Genomic DNA, 16,863 nt, shown 5'->3' with positions numbered 1-16,863 from the left:
TCTTTTGCTGCAAACTTTTTCTCAGCAGGTGCAAAATAGCTGCAATCAGATAGGCTTTGGTAAGTGGCAGCTGCTATCTACCAAGTTGAAAGATCACAAATTCTCACCCCATTTCGATTTCAATTTCAGAGACACTGGGTTCAATTTATGAGTTTCTGAAGGCATGCCTAACTCTGTGGTAAGAAATGGGCCTTGACCACGTGTGGGGCCACATCCAGAGCCATGCCAGAAGTCTTACTTGTAGTGACACCAGCACTGCCAGTCAGGGTACCTGGGTCATCGTTACAGGGTCATTAGACATGAAAGCCAGCTAGGATCCTGAAGACATTCCATCGTCCAGATGAAGAAATCAAGGCCTGGACAGGATAACACTCTTACCTGTGGTCACGTTGGTCATAGACTAATCAAGGCCCTTGTTTCCAAGCTGCTACTTCTTTTGCGGTAGAGAGGTCAATATCCCAGGTCTAATTACTACCACTGCTGCCTGGAGCATTGTGTTGAAAGGATTCCGAAGTTGCTTCCTGACTCAAGGGGAGGGGGTGCTGTAGTTGATTAGCAGTGTCTGTCTGAGGAGACTGTGGGGGTCATGTGTTCTCTGAATTTGGTTGAATGATGAAGGTTGATTGGTAATCAAATAATTACCACATGATTTGAAGTATGCTTCAGAACAAAGTGGTCTAAAATCTTCCTGGAGGGTCAGGACCATTTCATAGGAGATGACACTTAGATTTGGTCTTGAAGAGTGATTAGCAGTTTTCCTAACAGAGAAAGGAAAGACGAAGATGTTCCACGAAGGCAGAAGAGCTGGTGCAGCTAATTTGAGGAGAAAAAAGAAAAAAAGGAAATTAATGATCATTGATTGCCTCTTATGTGCTGGACACTAAGCTAGGCCCTTTTATGTATTATCTCATTATTTAATTTTCAAAATGACTTTAAGATTTTACAGATGAGGAACGTGGACAAAGAAAATTAAGATGCTCAAAGTCATGGTGTAGGGTGAGATTTTAGTTATTGGGGCTCTCAGGGAACTTTAGTGGTAGCTACGTAGAGGGACAGTGTAGATGAGGAAGAGATGATTGGGGAGGGAGGATATCATTGGTTTAGATTTGGACTATTAAATTTGAGTTGCCTCTGGGACATCTCAATAGAGAAGGCTTGTAGGCTGTTGGAAATAATGGCATTGACTGATCTGTTTATGATAAAAATATATATCAAAGACTCACTGATGACAGACCTTATACATGTATTTCTAGGCTTCTGCTTAACAGTGGAGATCTTTCTGCCTTTGCTATTCTAGCACAGGAGACCATAAGTAATAAACTAATATACTTCATGTTGCATGGGCAATTCAAATTACTGCCAATGCAATATGAAGCCCAGAATTGACGGGGAAACTGTCCTACTTTGAAATTCACCTGTTCTTGGCACAGTACAATTTATTATCACCAGGAGGCCTGTGCTCTGGCAAAACTCTACTTGTGTTCAGCAAAGACTTTTGAATATATATGTTCCCCTTCCAGGGTTCAACTTCGACCTACGAGAGGACAGTGTCTATTCCTGAGGGAGATGCTGGGAGGTGCCACAGTTGACATCTGTGTATGGATGGGTTATGACATGCATGTGTGTGCAGGGTCACCTAGCCATGTCAAGGAAACTTCAAAAAGAAGGAAAAACACCCAAAAGGCATTTATGTTGGCAAATTCCAATGTCCCGGAGAACTCCCGGACTCTTTGTTATTCTTTCTTTGTGCACTGTGGTTATGGCTCCTTTAGAGTACAGGGTAAGGGATAGGCATTTAAAATAATCCTGATCCCATTCCTGATTCTTTTTATTCTCTAGGATGATGATGATGATGATGATGATGATGATGATGATGATGGTGATGACAATGATTTTGATACCACCATACTTCATTGATTTTAAAATGTTTTTTTTTCTCATATCTAAGAGGGAGGTGTCTTTGTATACTCCATACCACCTTGCAGTCACTACCAGCCTGCAACAAAGCTAAATTCTCCCAGATAGGATTTGCGTTGTTTCAAACGGTCACCTGGGGATACTACCAACCTGAGACCACTTTAAATTGAATTATTTACTGAGATTTTTCTTGAGTCATACCAGTAGTGTGAAGCTGTATCAAAAACCTGCATGAGTACCTGCCTGTGGTTCGAATTCTCAGGGGAGACTATTTTCCCTTTCTCTTTTCTTGCTGTGCCTTTCTGAATGGCAGCTTTATTTCTGGAATATTCTAACTTTAAGGAAATCTCATTTTGGTGTCTTGGCTTTTTGCAGAGGTCTATTATTAGACTTCCCATCTTGCTTTTCTTTCTTACTATATTTAGAGTAACTGTGTATCTAACAATTGATGGTATCTTAGAGTTGATGAAATACTGTTAACAATAAACGCTAACATTTACCGAGCACTTTCCCTTTGCCAGGCAGTGCTTTTAGGGTTCTTCTTATGTAGTAAATCATTTAAACCATTAACAATCATAGGGGGCGCCTGGGTGGCTCAGTCAGTTGGGCGTCTGACTCTTGATTTCACCTCAGGTCATGATCCCAGGGTCCTGGGATTGAGCCCTGACTTGGGCTCCGCAAAGAGTGTGGAGCCTGCTTAAGATTTTCTCTCTCGTATGTTCATTAAAGGTTCTTCTGGGGTGCCTGGGTGGCTCGGTAGGTTAAGTGTCCTACTTCGGCTCAGGTCATGATTTCGCAGCTCGTGAGTTCGAGCCCTGCATCGGTCTCTGTGCTGACAGCTCAGAGCCTGGAGCCTACTTTGGATTCTGTGTCTCTATCTCTCTCTGCCCCTCCCCTGCTCACGCTCTGTCTCTCTCTCATGCTCTCAAAATATAAACACTTAAAAATATTAAAAAAAAAAAGATTTTCTCTCTCTCTCCCTCTGTCTCTGTCCCCTGCTCACATGCTCTCTCTTAAAGACATGCTTTCTCTTAAAAACAAACAAAAACCTGTTAACAATCATACTGGGTAGGTACTATTATTTTTCCAATCTTAGGTGGGAAAACAGGCACAAAGAGTTTAAGAACAATGTGCCCAAGTTGACATATATTGACTCATTTAGTGTAACTTGACCACCTTGAGTCTACAGATAGGCTGCTGGTGAGAATCTGTTTCATCTTTGTAAAGTGCTTGCTGAGCACAAGTCTCTCCTCTCAGAAAATGTGTCATCGTCCTTATTACTACCACAGGTATCCTTTTGTTACCCACATCTCATTCACTGATGTCGGATTCTAGCTTTAAGTGTTATCCAGAGACAAGAGTTGGTTTTCTTTAAAAAAGTGCATTCTTTAAGTCTTTTCATTATGTACCCTATAAAGGATGTTGCTTTAAGCAGGTTTGCTACCATTCAGATCTGCAAGCGTCCAAGCAATTCTCAGAATATTCCAGTTCTACCTACTTCACTTTATATTCCCCCATCCTAACACTTTCCCCCACCGCCCCACCATACCCACGTCAGATCTACAAGCAAGGTGAATTAAGAGGAAAAAAGAAAAGAATACTTTGTGTAGAAAACATATTTCCCCTAATGATCCCAATTTGAAACTTTTCAGATAATTTACTGCTTAAATTTAGAAGAGGATAATTTTTTTTTATTTTTTTTAATGTTTATTTATTTTTGGGAGAGAGAGAGTGCAGTGGGGGAGTGGACACAGAGAGAGGAAGACACAGAATCCGAAGCAGGCTCCAGGCTGTGAGCTGTCAGCACAGAGCCTGACATGGGGCTCGAACTCACCAGCCACAGATCATGACCTGAGCCGAACTGACTGAGCCACCCAGACGCCCCAGGAGAGGATAATCTTTAATCCTCAATCTTTCCTTGTCTCCTTCATTCTTTTCATTCTTCCACACATATTGACTGAATATCTTCCAAATTCGAGAAGTTGTGCTTGAGGGTGCTCGAGATGTTTCTCAGATGTTGTTCACATTCTCAGCGACTGATTGCAAACAAAACTAGAGGGAAACCTTTCCCTTCCCCCAATCTCCACCCCCCCACCCCACCCCACCCCACCTCCTCCTTTCCTGTTTCCTCCATCTTCCTTCTCCATCCACTCCATCTCGACTCAGTCTCATCCATGACCTGGAAGCCAGGGAGGGATACAGGCTTTAAGGAGGAGACACCATTTGAGTGGAGTTATTTGTGAACTTGTAGAGATGAGGATGATAGATCCAGTGGGGAGCAGTCTGGACAACGTCACAGGACCTGGGTAGCAAAGGAGCTTTAGAGAATGGTGAAATGCAAGCTTGAAACTGGGAGACATGAAAAGACAGAGGGGCATGAGACTTCCAAGCACCCCCACTTCCCTCTCTACTTCACTGATTACAGGGAGAATCCTTTGGGGTGATGGGTCTGAAAGTGTTTGTAAATATATATGCTGTACAATGTTAATGTCCTGTAGATACACAGAAAAAGAAAGGGTCCCCATCATCATTGTCTTCGTGGTTATCATTCTTGCCTTTATCGTGGTGCCTCTGGGAATGACCTCCTCCCTAATGGCGCCAGGATCCCCAGAATTTATCCTTCTGTTTACTAAACACCTTGAAAGTAAGAATTGGATTCTAAGAGATGGACTCATCTCTGCAAGAATGAAATATGCCAAGCAAATGTTTGCAGAAACCAACAAAGGCCGGTGGGCCATAAGGTGACTGAGAATAAAACAAAATCACTTGCCCTGGTTACCTAATCATCTTCATTGTCTCTGCTTATGTAGCACCTCCCTTCCCTCTACAGAATGCCAGGGGTATGGAGAGACAATAACAGTCAGACTAGGGGATATTGGTTCCCCTAAGTTCAAGAATTTAATGAAAAACAGAGGTAACTTCAGGGCCATCTACTCCAATCTCTGATGTTCTTATCATGAGAACCTGCCCTTTGGATTAAAATTCTCTGTGTCTATTGGCACAGCCACACTGAGAGACTTTGCTTTCTGGGCCCTTCATTCTACATACTCAATACCAATCTTCAGCTCTATCTTATGTTTCTGAAGAACTTTGATTCCTTTCTGCCATGTGGAAGGGCATGTGCTGAAGCAGTACGATAAAGATGAAAGGCAAAATGGCATAAACTGGTTTTATATAATTTTTCAAAATGAAACAAACTCAGTCAATGTAGCCACGATTGTATTCATTTGATATTTTAGCAGTTTGAAAATCAAATCAGAGCAGAAAACCTAAATCCCCTCTGCAAATAAAATAAGAAAAAAATGTGTAGGCACACAAAAACCTTATTGACGGTTTTCATTATGGTTTTAATATAGGTGTCAAAGTTCAGTGCGACCTCTTATCATGTCATCTGACAGACTTAATAATGCTCAGGTTAACTTAAGCTTCTCAGCAGTGTTTACAACTATAGGGAGTCTCCTTTGGGGGAAAAAAAAACCTGAAGAAATTTTGGCCACTTACAATTTTTCCCTCAGATTAGCTTTTTGTACAGAATAACGTATGACAGTGGTGCCCACGAGAACTGTATTGCCTTGGTTTCCGTTTGTTGGATTTGTAATTCTTGCTGGATTCTACCTATGTCTGATGGTGACATGTTGCCATGGGTTCCAAATTCTTAAAGGAGGTCACCATACTGAAGGTTGTCTATTACTTAGGTTTTTTTTTATGAAACCGTCAACATTATGCTGTTTAGCTGTGTCTTCATTGAATAAACAGAAAATGGCAGAACTGTGGAGCTAAGAAAGGCATGTCTGTTTTACCATGTTAGTCCCTACAAACTACCTGTAATAGGGCTCCATACCATTGATTGACAAAGGGCACCGAATATTCTGTAGCCGGAGTAGAGGAATAATTGCTTTATTTTCCCTGAGTGCTAACCAACGGTACCCTGAAGTTGTCTTGTTAATACTGGGAATAAAGCCAGAATTAAATTTGCCCACAAATTACTGATTTTGAGGTAAATATAATTACCATGCTTCAGATCAGCCACTTAATTTTCCATATGAATTATTTTGTTTATTGACAAAATGTATTACAAAATCTACTTAGGGCTAGTGCCAGTTTTTAAAATTTCTGAACCACTCCTATGAGAGTATTCCCTTTGGTATGAGTAAAATGGACAACTTAGTTGACACACACACTAGAACACAGGCTTTGAGTTCAATGCCTGTGTGTATTATTTCCTTGCTCTGTGACCTTGGGCAAGTCACTCACCCTCTCTACATCTCTATTCCTTTGTGTGGAAAATGAGGGTTACACAAGTATTTCTCCAACTAATCGCACTCATTAAATATTATCTTCTATTAAGACGGTGATTGGAGCACCTGGGTGGCTCAGTCGATTAAATGCCTGATTCGATTTTGGCTCAGGTCGTCACCTCCCATTTTGTGAGTTTGAGCCCAGCATCTGGCTCTGGGCTGACAGGGTGGAGCCTGCTTGGGATTCTCTCTCTCCCTCTGTCTCTGCCCCTCCCCCACTCACACTCATGTGTGCATGCTGTCTCTCAAAATAATAAGTTTAAAAAAAGATTATGATGATTGTTCATACATATACACTATATCTGGACTTTAATCCTAGTGCCCCTACTAGGAGAAGGACAGCCAGTTGCTAAAAATATCCATTGCAGTTCTCATATTGAGAATTTAACGTCTGTTAGTGATATCTGATGATGTGGTGCATGTTGCTCTTGTCCTTGTCTTTCCAACAGGCTGTTTCCCGCCTCCTCATTCACATGTCCCGAGTGAACTCTCCAAAATGAAACCTGATCCTATCTCACACTTAGACCCCTTCTTTGGTTTCTGTGGTATAAGTCCAGATTCCCTGGCATGATATACAAGACCTTCCACAATCAGATTCCTTTCTGCCTCTCTAGGTCCACTCCCTCCGCCCTCCTCAAAGCCTACTCTCAAAGTGTATTTCTTTTAGGTTATCACATTTGCTTCAACAGCTTTATGGATTCTGAAGTGCTGCTTATTCTCTCATGTTGACCTTGTTTGGCATTCCCTACTCTCCTAGATGTCCTCAATGATTTTATCACCAGCTGTGCTGCCTAAGTATGGACTCCACGAAATTAGGTCTGACCCTCTTGTTATCACCTCCCTTTCCTCACCCCCCTCCCAACAAATGGGTGATATTTTCTCCAGAGTTCACTATAGTTTAATAAGCAGGATCCAGTTTGTTGATTCAATAGATAAACAGAACAAATGAAGATTTTATCTGTATACTCTGAGCTTTGCTAATTCATCCTTGTACAAATGAGAAGCAGCTTTATTGTATTTTGGGAGAACCACATTTGGAGCTTGGCCAATGACACAAGGTAGAATTAATTTCATGACACAATTTCTCTATGGTAGAAGAATTTGTATTTGATAAGGTCACAAATACGCAATGGGTAGGCACTCGTCAATGTGTGAGGTGTTTGAGTACTGATATAAATAACACAGTCAACCCAAATATTTGTTATTAGATAAATGACAGTATATGGACAAAAATATATACAGTTTTACCCTAGAAAACTACTTCAGTCATTAAATAATACTATTTAAATAGAAAAATATAGCTTTATTCTACTGTTTATCATTTATGAAAAAGAAACAAAAGATCTAGCAACTGACTATATTAAAAGATAAAGATTTTATCTTGAGGTTAAAGGCTAATTCTGTGGTAGAAAGAATAAAAACATACAAATGTTAATATAGCTTGCAAATTTGCTAGGTACAAATATTGGCAATTGTTTTCTCCCTAAATCATGAATTCTCTGTGGATTTTATTTTGAAATAGGTATTTCTGCTATAAGTCTGATAAATGATATTCCAACTCTAAAGAGTAAGCAACTAGAATGCCACATTTTTGATGCATATTTTTGCAGCACAGAGGGGATTAAATTCTAAATGTCTCAGCTGTTAAAGTCCCCTTCAGACTTGCCCAAAATGAGGAACAAAGAAGGAGAGAGCTTTCCCTAAAGCAATTCATCAGATCTATTTGGGCACAGTGACATTCTATCAGAGCTTGTGTGGTTAAGTTGCACTGAGTGGTTCAAGGGTGTGCAGCTGCTTGGAATATTTGAGGAAAAGATATCTCCAAGTTTTCTTCATGCATTCACATGGGCTGGCCAATTCTTACCAACTGGCTAATGGCCAAGAAGGCTCTGACAGTTAGTAGTTACATCATCATAATAACATCTCCCATTTTTGAGTGCTCCCTGTGTGCCAGAACTGTGCTCTGCATTTTGCACCTGTTATGTCATTTAAAAGCTGATACTTCTTCCTTTTTTTTTTAAATAGGCTCCATGCCAAAGGCAGAGCTTGAACCCATGACTCTGAGATTGAAAGTCACATGTTCTACATTGAGCCAGCCAGATGCCCCTAACATTCATACTTCTTATCTTAAAGGAATGACCTATTAAATGTAATGCCAGTTTTTGCAGTATGAAGAGTTTGTCAGAGTGAGTTTTACACATTATAAACTTGATGAGTACTTACTGTTGTTTTTTCTCACCTAGTTGCTGGCTGTTGGATCTAGGAGAGGCTCTGATTACTTCAGCAGGGCAGCAGTGATCACTTCCATACACAGATTGTTAGACATAGAACACATATAAAAAAGTCTTCTCCTTGTCTGAGTGTTGATGGACTTGAAACAATTGCTAGAACAAGCCACTGATGGAATAAACTTAAGTTACTGGAAACAAGGCAACGTGGATGGCAATTTCAAATAAGATGTGAAGAATATTTAGAATTATAAAGCATAGCACTTTTATGCATTTATCCTTTCATTGTCCTGATGTTAAGATGGATGGGGCAGATAATTGCATCTGACTGAATGTATCTGGCTTACTATGTTTTGTGTTATGGTTTGCACCCTGTCTGCTTCCCTACCATCATCTTCCCCCACATACAGTCTGTGTGTTCTTTTTACCAAGAGATTTGCAAATTTCTGACCAATTTAAGGCCTTAGTCTATGCTGTTCCCTCTGCTGGAATGCCCTTCCCATCTCCACTTGTCTAACTCCTCCTCATTCTTCAGGACTCCATTTGAATACTCCCCAAACAAGCATTCCCTGAATTGTCCCACCCACACCCTTCCCACTTCCTCTGGGCTGGCACAGTGCCCTGTGTGTACCTCCACTACCTCTTTTGATAGGTGACATTACACATTTCTGTTTACTTGCCAGCTGCTATAAGGTGTCTCTCTCTGGAAGCTTGAAGCATGGTCTGTCTTTTATGGTTTTATTTCTCCTTTTCAGCACCTCACCAAATCTACACAGAATATGGGCCCAATGAGTGCATGTGACTTGAAGGAATAAATACATTCATATATATCACACACATTTGTGTTTTGTTACTTCCCCAACTCCGCATCCCTCCCCCCCCCCCCACCCCACCACACACACACATTCTCACTGCCTTCTGGTGTGGTAGGCTTTAAAAAGCCTCATCCACGGTTTTTATTGTAATTGCTAACGCTCAAGGTCACGATTTGGCAGGAATGACTGCTAGAAGGATGCACATCAATGCTGTGTCCTGCTGTCCTTGCTGTCTGGAGTACAGGATGTGTTTGAAATTATACCTTTTCTAGTGAAATTTCAGGGTGGTTTTATATCAGCACTATGAGAATGCTTTCATGTTAAATAAGAATGTTGAAACAGAAAGAAAGGCAAAGAATCAGGTCCAGGCAAAGCCTGAGCTATGAAAGGAACACCTCTGCCCACCGCAGAATATGATTCCAGGTCAAGCGCAGAGGAGTCTGTCTGGCTTCCACTCTCCATTTGCTCCCCTTATCCTCTCTGTGCTCATTACTTGGTTCCCTTTGATGAAACATGGGAGGCAGACAGGGATTACTAGGGAGCAGGCTTTTACAACTGTGATCTCGTTCCATTTTGAAGTTGCTCTCAAAATGGTTGATTTATTTTCCTCTCATGTATGCATTATGTATGTGTGGCTATGCGAGATCTGTGAATTCAGAAAGGCCCTCTGTACCTTTGTCCCCAAACCCCCATCCATGCAATGTAGTGCAGCAACTAGTAGAACCAGAGAGCCACGCAGGGCTTTGGAATAGACAAAGACACAAATCCCATCTGGGTCTCCTTCAAAGAAAACTGCTGTTTTGCAACAAGCTACCGGATAGCGATAAAAAAGGTTCTTACCTGTTTACTTAATGGGTGACTGGCCCCTTTGCTTTTATTTAGCCATCTGTTCTGGTCTATGTCCCTTTAAACTTGTAAGATCCATCACCTCATTTAAGCTGTTACCTTGACACATTGCAATGTTGTGGACATAATGATTCCACAGAGGAGCAAATTAAAACAGTTTTTCATGATTAGAAGGTTAAATGAGGTAAGGCTGTGGTAGTTAGTGGTGAGATAAGGGGTTTTGAGGAGGCAGAACTCAAGGGACTTGCAGGTGATTGGAAAATTAGGCTGGCTAGACAGAAGGACGGGGCTTTTACAAATTACGGAGCTGAGCAAGAGCTAAGACTTCCTTTGGGGTCTCTGACTTCTGGGGGCTTTAGTCTCCTGTCCTTGCAGAGACTGTGATCATGGCCAGGGAGGAACAGGGGCTGGCTTTGGGTTTCTTTTCTACTTTGGGACATTCTGTGAAGAGCAAAATGAAGTTTATTCACTAAGAAGTGATAAGCTGGAAACACAACAACATACACCAGGTCATTCCTAGATAGTTATTTGGCTTCCCTTAAGTTTGAAGAAGAATTGAGGGCCAATCCCAGCTTTGTGGAGGAATCTCTGATTGTGTCTTCACCCTGGACTTCAAGGCATGGCTGTTCCTGACATCTGCCCTCTGCCCTGCTCTTTCTTCTTGCTCTAGACCTGACCCTCCACCTGACTCCTGGATGGTTCCATTCAGGTGACCCACCATCTGGATAAAAACTAGGACTTAGGAAGCCCAGGGTTTTTAAATCATTTCGTACCCTTCTAAGTCATTTCTTACTCTGACCACTCTGGTTTCTCCTAATATGACCAGTATTCTTGTAGTAACCTGGACTCAAAATTCTCCATCTCACCTCTATCCAATCAGGAGCCATGTTCTCTGCTTACCACCTATGTTGAGTTTCTCATATTTTTTCTACCTTTGTACTCCCCTTGCCACTGCTCTAGTTTCCATCCCTCATTACTTTTGTCCTAGCCAGTCAGAATAGCCTCCTAACTCATTGCTGTCTGTCTTTAGTTCCTCCCTGCTTCAAAACATTTTAAACAGTGACGTTTGATTATAACTTATAACAGTTATAATTATAATTATAATTAAACAAGCAACAAACAAAACCTCCTTTGGTTTTCTATCACCTACCACCCTTGATAGACTTCTCAGCTTGGTGTTGTAGGCAGTCCCTAAAGTTATCATTTGTTGTTTCCAGCCTTTTCTCATCCTCTGTGCCCCAGGAAGACAAAGTTCTATGTAGCTATGAATCACCCCATGTTTTCTTGCCTCCTTGCTGTCTTCCCTCTACCTAGAAAGCTTCACTCACATATCTCTACTGATTAAAATTCATGCATTTTATCCAGCTCAATCTCAAATACATCTCTGCTTTCCCCACCCCAGTCAGATGCATTTGCTCTCGTTCTTGTTCCATGGCAACCCATTAAGGGGGATGTTCTTAAGCTGCTTCGCATGGATTTTTTTCCTACTTTTATTGTTAGCTTTTTGAGTCTTAACTTTTGCATAGCCTTTCACAGCACAGGCAGCTTCCTGCCTGTAGCGGGTGCTAGATATAGAAATAAAGTAATTGCTGATAATTTGTCTACAAGGATGGGAAAAATCCATTTATTCATTCACTCAAATGTTTCGTGGGTGCCTACAATATGTAAGGCAGTGTGTTATGGACCTGGGATCCAGAGATCAGTATAACAGTATATTCTGGTTCTCTAGGAACTCGCAGTTAGATGGAGGAAAAGTCATATAAATAATTATGCAGTGAAAACTGTGCAACCATAGATGTGCCTTCAAGGTATGGGAGTGCAGGACTCTGTTAGGTTAGACAGGTTGGGGTGAAGGGATGGTGGTGGGAGGGGATGCAGCAGTTAGGAAGGGTTTCCTACAGTTGGGAATGTCTGATTTGCGTTTCGAAAATTGAATAGAAGTTGTCGAGGAATGTGGGGAAGTAAGGAAGGGTAGGAATGGAATGGAAAGATAATCTAAGAAGGCTTCTCTGCTTGTTCTCAGAGGCTGGCTAAAGCAAACTGGTCACCAAATGATTAAATTCTGTCTCCAAATGAAATCTCCTAAATGACACAGTCCTTTTATCCCTTTGAAAGAAAAAGAGAGGGAGATAAAGGAATCTCCCTCTGTGACTACTTTTGGTTGATAATCATTCATTCATTCATTCATTCATTCATTCTTCTTCTTTTTAATGTCTTGTAGAGAAAGTCTATGATTGCAGTGAGCTTCATAGCAGCGTTCCTCTTCCTGCTGGTTGTGCGCCTTGTAAATGAAGTGAATTTCCCACTGCTGCTAAACTGCTTTGGACAGCCTGGCACAAAATGGATACCATTCTCCTACACATATAGGCGGCCCCTTCGAACTCACTATGGATACATAAATGTGAGAACACAAGAGGTAAGACCTCAGAGGGTTTCCTAGGATTTGTGGATATCCATGGTAACAGTTTTTCTTTAGGAGCAAGATGGTTTCCAATCACTGAACTTACTCCCTCTGCCTCTCCAAGCTTCTTTGGGTCCCTGACATCTTCTGTTTTCTCATTCTTAGACATTGTGACATACACATGTCTAATGTCTGCTGCCCCTCCTACATCAAATCTTCTGATTGTCTAGCTTCATGTGGAGTTGAGGAGGCAATTACTTGTTTTCCTGGTGTTTTAACATCCATCTCTTTCTATTGCAAAACTCTGGTCAGCAATTACCAGCTGGAGAACTGGCTGGCTTTATTTCCTGGAGGTCAACTTGTTGGGGACAGCTCTTTGTAGAATGGCAGAGAAGCATTTATATTCTTTAAAACTCTGTAATCCTTAGACCTGGAGCTAGAAAGGCCAAGCTGATTTTAAAATTCTCCGTGGTTGCCGAGATAATGGGATTTAAAGAGTTGCCAAATTTAAAGGGGTTAACCTCATTTAAATCCTGTAATCACTGAACCTCTAAATCTTTGTAGCCAGTCGGTAGCACAGGAGAGGATGGAGGTATATGGACAACTAGAAAGTATGCTACACTTTTCTAGTAGCACTTTTGCAAGCCAAGATTTGCATTTTAGAGCGAAGTAAAGAATTTGCATTTTAGAGCGAAGTAAAGAACCTCCCAAAATGTGTGAAGTGTATAGAAGTGGTTAATGACATTGTTTTTACTATTTGTTTCTATGGAGTGTGGTAAATGTGAGGTTACTATTCCTAGATGCAGAGTCCAAGCCCGTTTGATTGTTGGTGACAAGGGTACAAGTCATCAGTATGTCTATGTCACTGGGAAGAGTTTTGGATCAGATCCCATCGACAGGTCATTTTGTAAAAATACTAGAGAGGAGGGGCTCCTGGGTGGCTCTGTGGGTTAAGCGTCCAACTTCAGCCCAGGTCCTGATCTCGCAGTTCTTGGGTTTGAGCCCCGCGTCGGGATCTGTGCTGACAGCTCAGAGCCTGGAGCCTGCTTCGCATTCTGTGTCTCCTTCTCTCTCTGTTCCTCCCCTGCTCATGCTCTGTCTCTCTCTCTCTCTCTCTCTCTCTCTCTCTCTCAAAAATAAATAAAGGTTAAAAAAATTTTTAAAAAAATACTAGAGAGGAAACTTAGGTGTAGAATGCTGCTACTGTCCTGAGAGTTATTCTTAGCATCCGGAGAGGGACACTGAATGCTGGCTTGGTCTGTCATCTTGTGTAGGCAATATCATACCTGAGTCACTGCTTCTGGCTAATTTGATTCTTTGAAAATTGTTTCTGTATCTGCAGGGTTTACAGGCTTTTTATTAGACCTTTATAGTAAAAAGAAAAAGGCACCATTAATAACATATAAATTCTTAGGAGTTTTGCTTGATGTTTAACCTTTAATTGGTTTTAAATCAATTTTTTAAAAAGTGTCCATTGCTTGAATTTGTTGAGTGTCCTAATAAATCGATTACCTATATAAAAATGTATCTCTTAGAGAATAGTTTGTGTCACTCTTGTCTTTTGGTACTTTCTTTTTTTTTTAAATTTTTTTTTTTAACGTTTATTTATTTTTGGGACAGAGAGAGACAGAGCATGAACGGGGGAGGGGCAGAGAGAGAGGGAGACACAGAATCGGAAACAGGCTCCAGGCTCTGAGCCATCAGCCCAGAGCCTGATGCGGGGCTCGAACTCACGGACCGCGAGATTGTGACCTGAGCTGAAGTCGGACGCTTAACCGACTGCGACACCCAGGCGCCCCCCTTTTTTATTTTTAATTTTTTTTTTTTGGTACTTTCAATTTTGGCTGTCATTGAATATTCTATAACTACTGGATTGTGTTGGTCATTTCACAAGTGCCTATCACAGGTAGAAAATGAAACATGTGAAAAAAGTGTCTTATGAATTACTCTTGTGAGGGAAATCCCACCAAATGTTAAAGACCCTTTCATTTATCCAAATATTAATGGATTCGGGGCACCTGCGTGGCTCAGTTTAGCATCCAACTTTTGATTTTAGCTGGGGTCATGATCTCAAGGTTGTAAGATTGAACCCCATGTCGAGCTCCACCTGAGCATGGATCCTACTTAAGATTCTGTCTCCTGGGGCGCCTGGGTGGTTCAGTCGGTTGAGCGTCTGACTTCAGCTCAGTTCATGATCTCACGGTCTGTGGGTTCAAGCCCCACGTCAGGCTCTGTGCTGACAACTCAGAGCCTGGAGCCTACTTCAGATTCTGGCTCCCTCTCTCTCTGCCCCTCCCCCCGCCCATGCTCTGTCTCTCTCTGTCTCTCTCTGTCTCTCTCTCTCTCTCTCTCTCTGTCAAAATAAATAAACATTAAAAAAAAATTAAAAAAAGAAAAAGATTCTCTCTCTCCCTCTCTCTCTCTCTGTCCCTTCCCTGCTCCTGCACGGGCATGTGCACACACTCTTTCTCTTAATAAATAAGTAAAAAAAAAAAAAAATATATATATATATATATATATATATATATACACACATATATATATACACATGTATATATATACATGTGTATATATATATATATACACATATATATTTATATATATATAAAATAAACAGATATATATTATATATATTGGATTTTGGACTGTTACTGGAAAACTGACCTGAGGATGCAGTTATTTAATTAACCACATCAACCAGGTTACCCTTTGGAATTCTGTTGGTATAGTTTTTATTTTTTTAATTTATTTTATTTTATTTATTTAGTTTTGAGAGACAGAGGGGGGCAAAGGGAAATCTTAAGCAGCCTCCACACCCAGCACAGAGCCACACGCGGGGCTCGATATCATGACCGTGAAATCATGATTGAGCCAAAATCAAGAGTCAACACTTAACCAACCGAGCCACCCAGGCACCCCTGTTGGTATTAGTTTTTTAATACAATGACTTTACTAAAGGATATTGATCATTTATTTTGCTCCTGCAGAGGTTCTATCTTGGGAGGAAGCATAGTTACTGGAAAGAGTTTTTAAGCCTTGGAGGCACACAGGCATGGTTTACGTGCCAGTTCTGACATGCAGAAAGTAAGCATGACAACATCAACTAGCTAAGTTATTATAAATGCCAGATTGGTAAAAAAATTAAGAATCTGACAATAGCAGATGTTGGTGAGGTATAGAACGACAGGAATTCTTATGTACTGCTAGGGGCAATATAAATTGGAACAGCCGCTTTGGGAAAAAGTTTCCTGTTCTTGAGTAAAGTTGAAGATCTGCACACACCATGCCCCAGTGTTTCCAGTCATTGATGTACCCAGGGGAGACACTCATGAGCATAGGCACCAGGAGGCATGGACCACGTGTGGGGCAGCATTATTCATGACAGCTAGAACCTGGTAGCAACTGAAATGTCTCTCTGTAGGACAATGGCTTAAAATCGCTCTGCATACCCTGGAATACCACACAGCAACAGCAATGATGGAACTGCAGCTACGTGTGACACTAGGGGTGAATCTTGCACAAGCAATTTTGAGCAAAAATGCAAGAATAATAGAATACAGAGTGTGATTCCATTTATAGATCACAAGAAAAGGCAAAACTAAATGATGATGCCTAGGGACATATATAGGAGATAAAACTACAAAGGAAAAAAAAGGTAAGGAGATTATCATTGTGGAAATGAGAAGAGCAGTTACCTCCGAGAGAGACGGACAGTTTGTGATCAGTGTGGGTTGCTGGGATGTTTACAGTATCCTGTCTTTCGATCCAGTTGGAAGTTACATGGGTGTTCACATTATAATTATTTATTAAGTATGTGTTCATGTTGTTTCATTTTTATGCATTTATATTTCATATTAAAAAATTAAAAATATATTCTGAGCCCAGGTAGGATATTTATTGACCAAGAATCACACAGAGCACCTCACCTAATGTACAGCAAGAAGTAACTGAAAAGAAGCATTAGGGCATTAAGCTATCTAAAACAAGAAATATTTGAAATAGGCAATTTCATCTTACGTAAAGACAAACAGATAATATGGGTAACTTACGTGCATGATAGACAGAGAAGTTCCATATTGTAACATGAGAGCAGGTGATGAACAGAAAATTTTGCATGGATGTTGAAATATAATATAATAACATCCAAAGAGAATGACAGATTTTCCTCCAAACTCAAACAATTTTAGGCTACATTGGGAGGAAAACAAAATATTGTGGTTCTCTACCTCCTTTTTCCTGATTTCATCTTTCCTTCTCACAATTCCACCCCACCCTCACCCCCATGTCTGGGCTTCAGTCCTACTCCCCGATGCTCTGTATTCTGGTCCTCACCAAATAATGATTTCAGATGCAATCCT

General features: G+C 40.9%; 1 protein-coding gene across 2 annotated transcripts in view; it reads left to right on the top strand.

Annotated features, from left to right (window-relative positions):
* The window catches only part of ST6GALNAC3 (ST6 N-acetylgalactosaminide alpha-2,6-sialyltransferase 3), a 539,841-nt gene that overhangs the window by 217,774 nt on the left and 305,204 nt on the right, over nt 1–16,863 (top strand). For both annotated transcript variants that reach the window (XM_047873698.1, XM_047873700.1), the window contains exon 2: nt 12,326–12,520. In XM_047873698.1, coding sequence (XP_047729654.1) covers nt 12,326–12,520 — 195 coding nt within the window. The remainder of the gene's footprint in view (nt 1–12,325; nt 12,521–16,863) is intronic.

This window comes from Prionailurus viverrinus, chromosome C1 (assembly GCF_022837055.1).
Source record: "Prionailurus viverrinus isolate Anna chromosome C1, UM_Priviv_1.0, whole genome shotgun sequence".
Lineage (NCBI taxonomy): Eukaryota > Metazoa > Chordata > Mammalia > Carnivora > Felidae > Prionailurus > Prionailurus viverrinus.
This window is presented reverse-complemented; position numbering and strand designations above follow the sequence as displayed.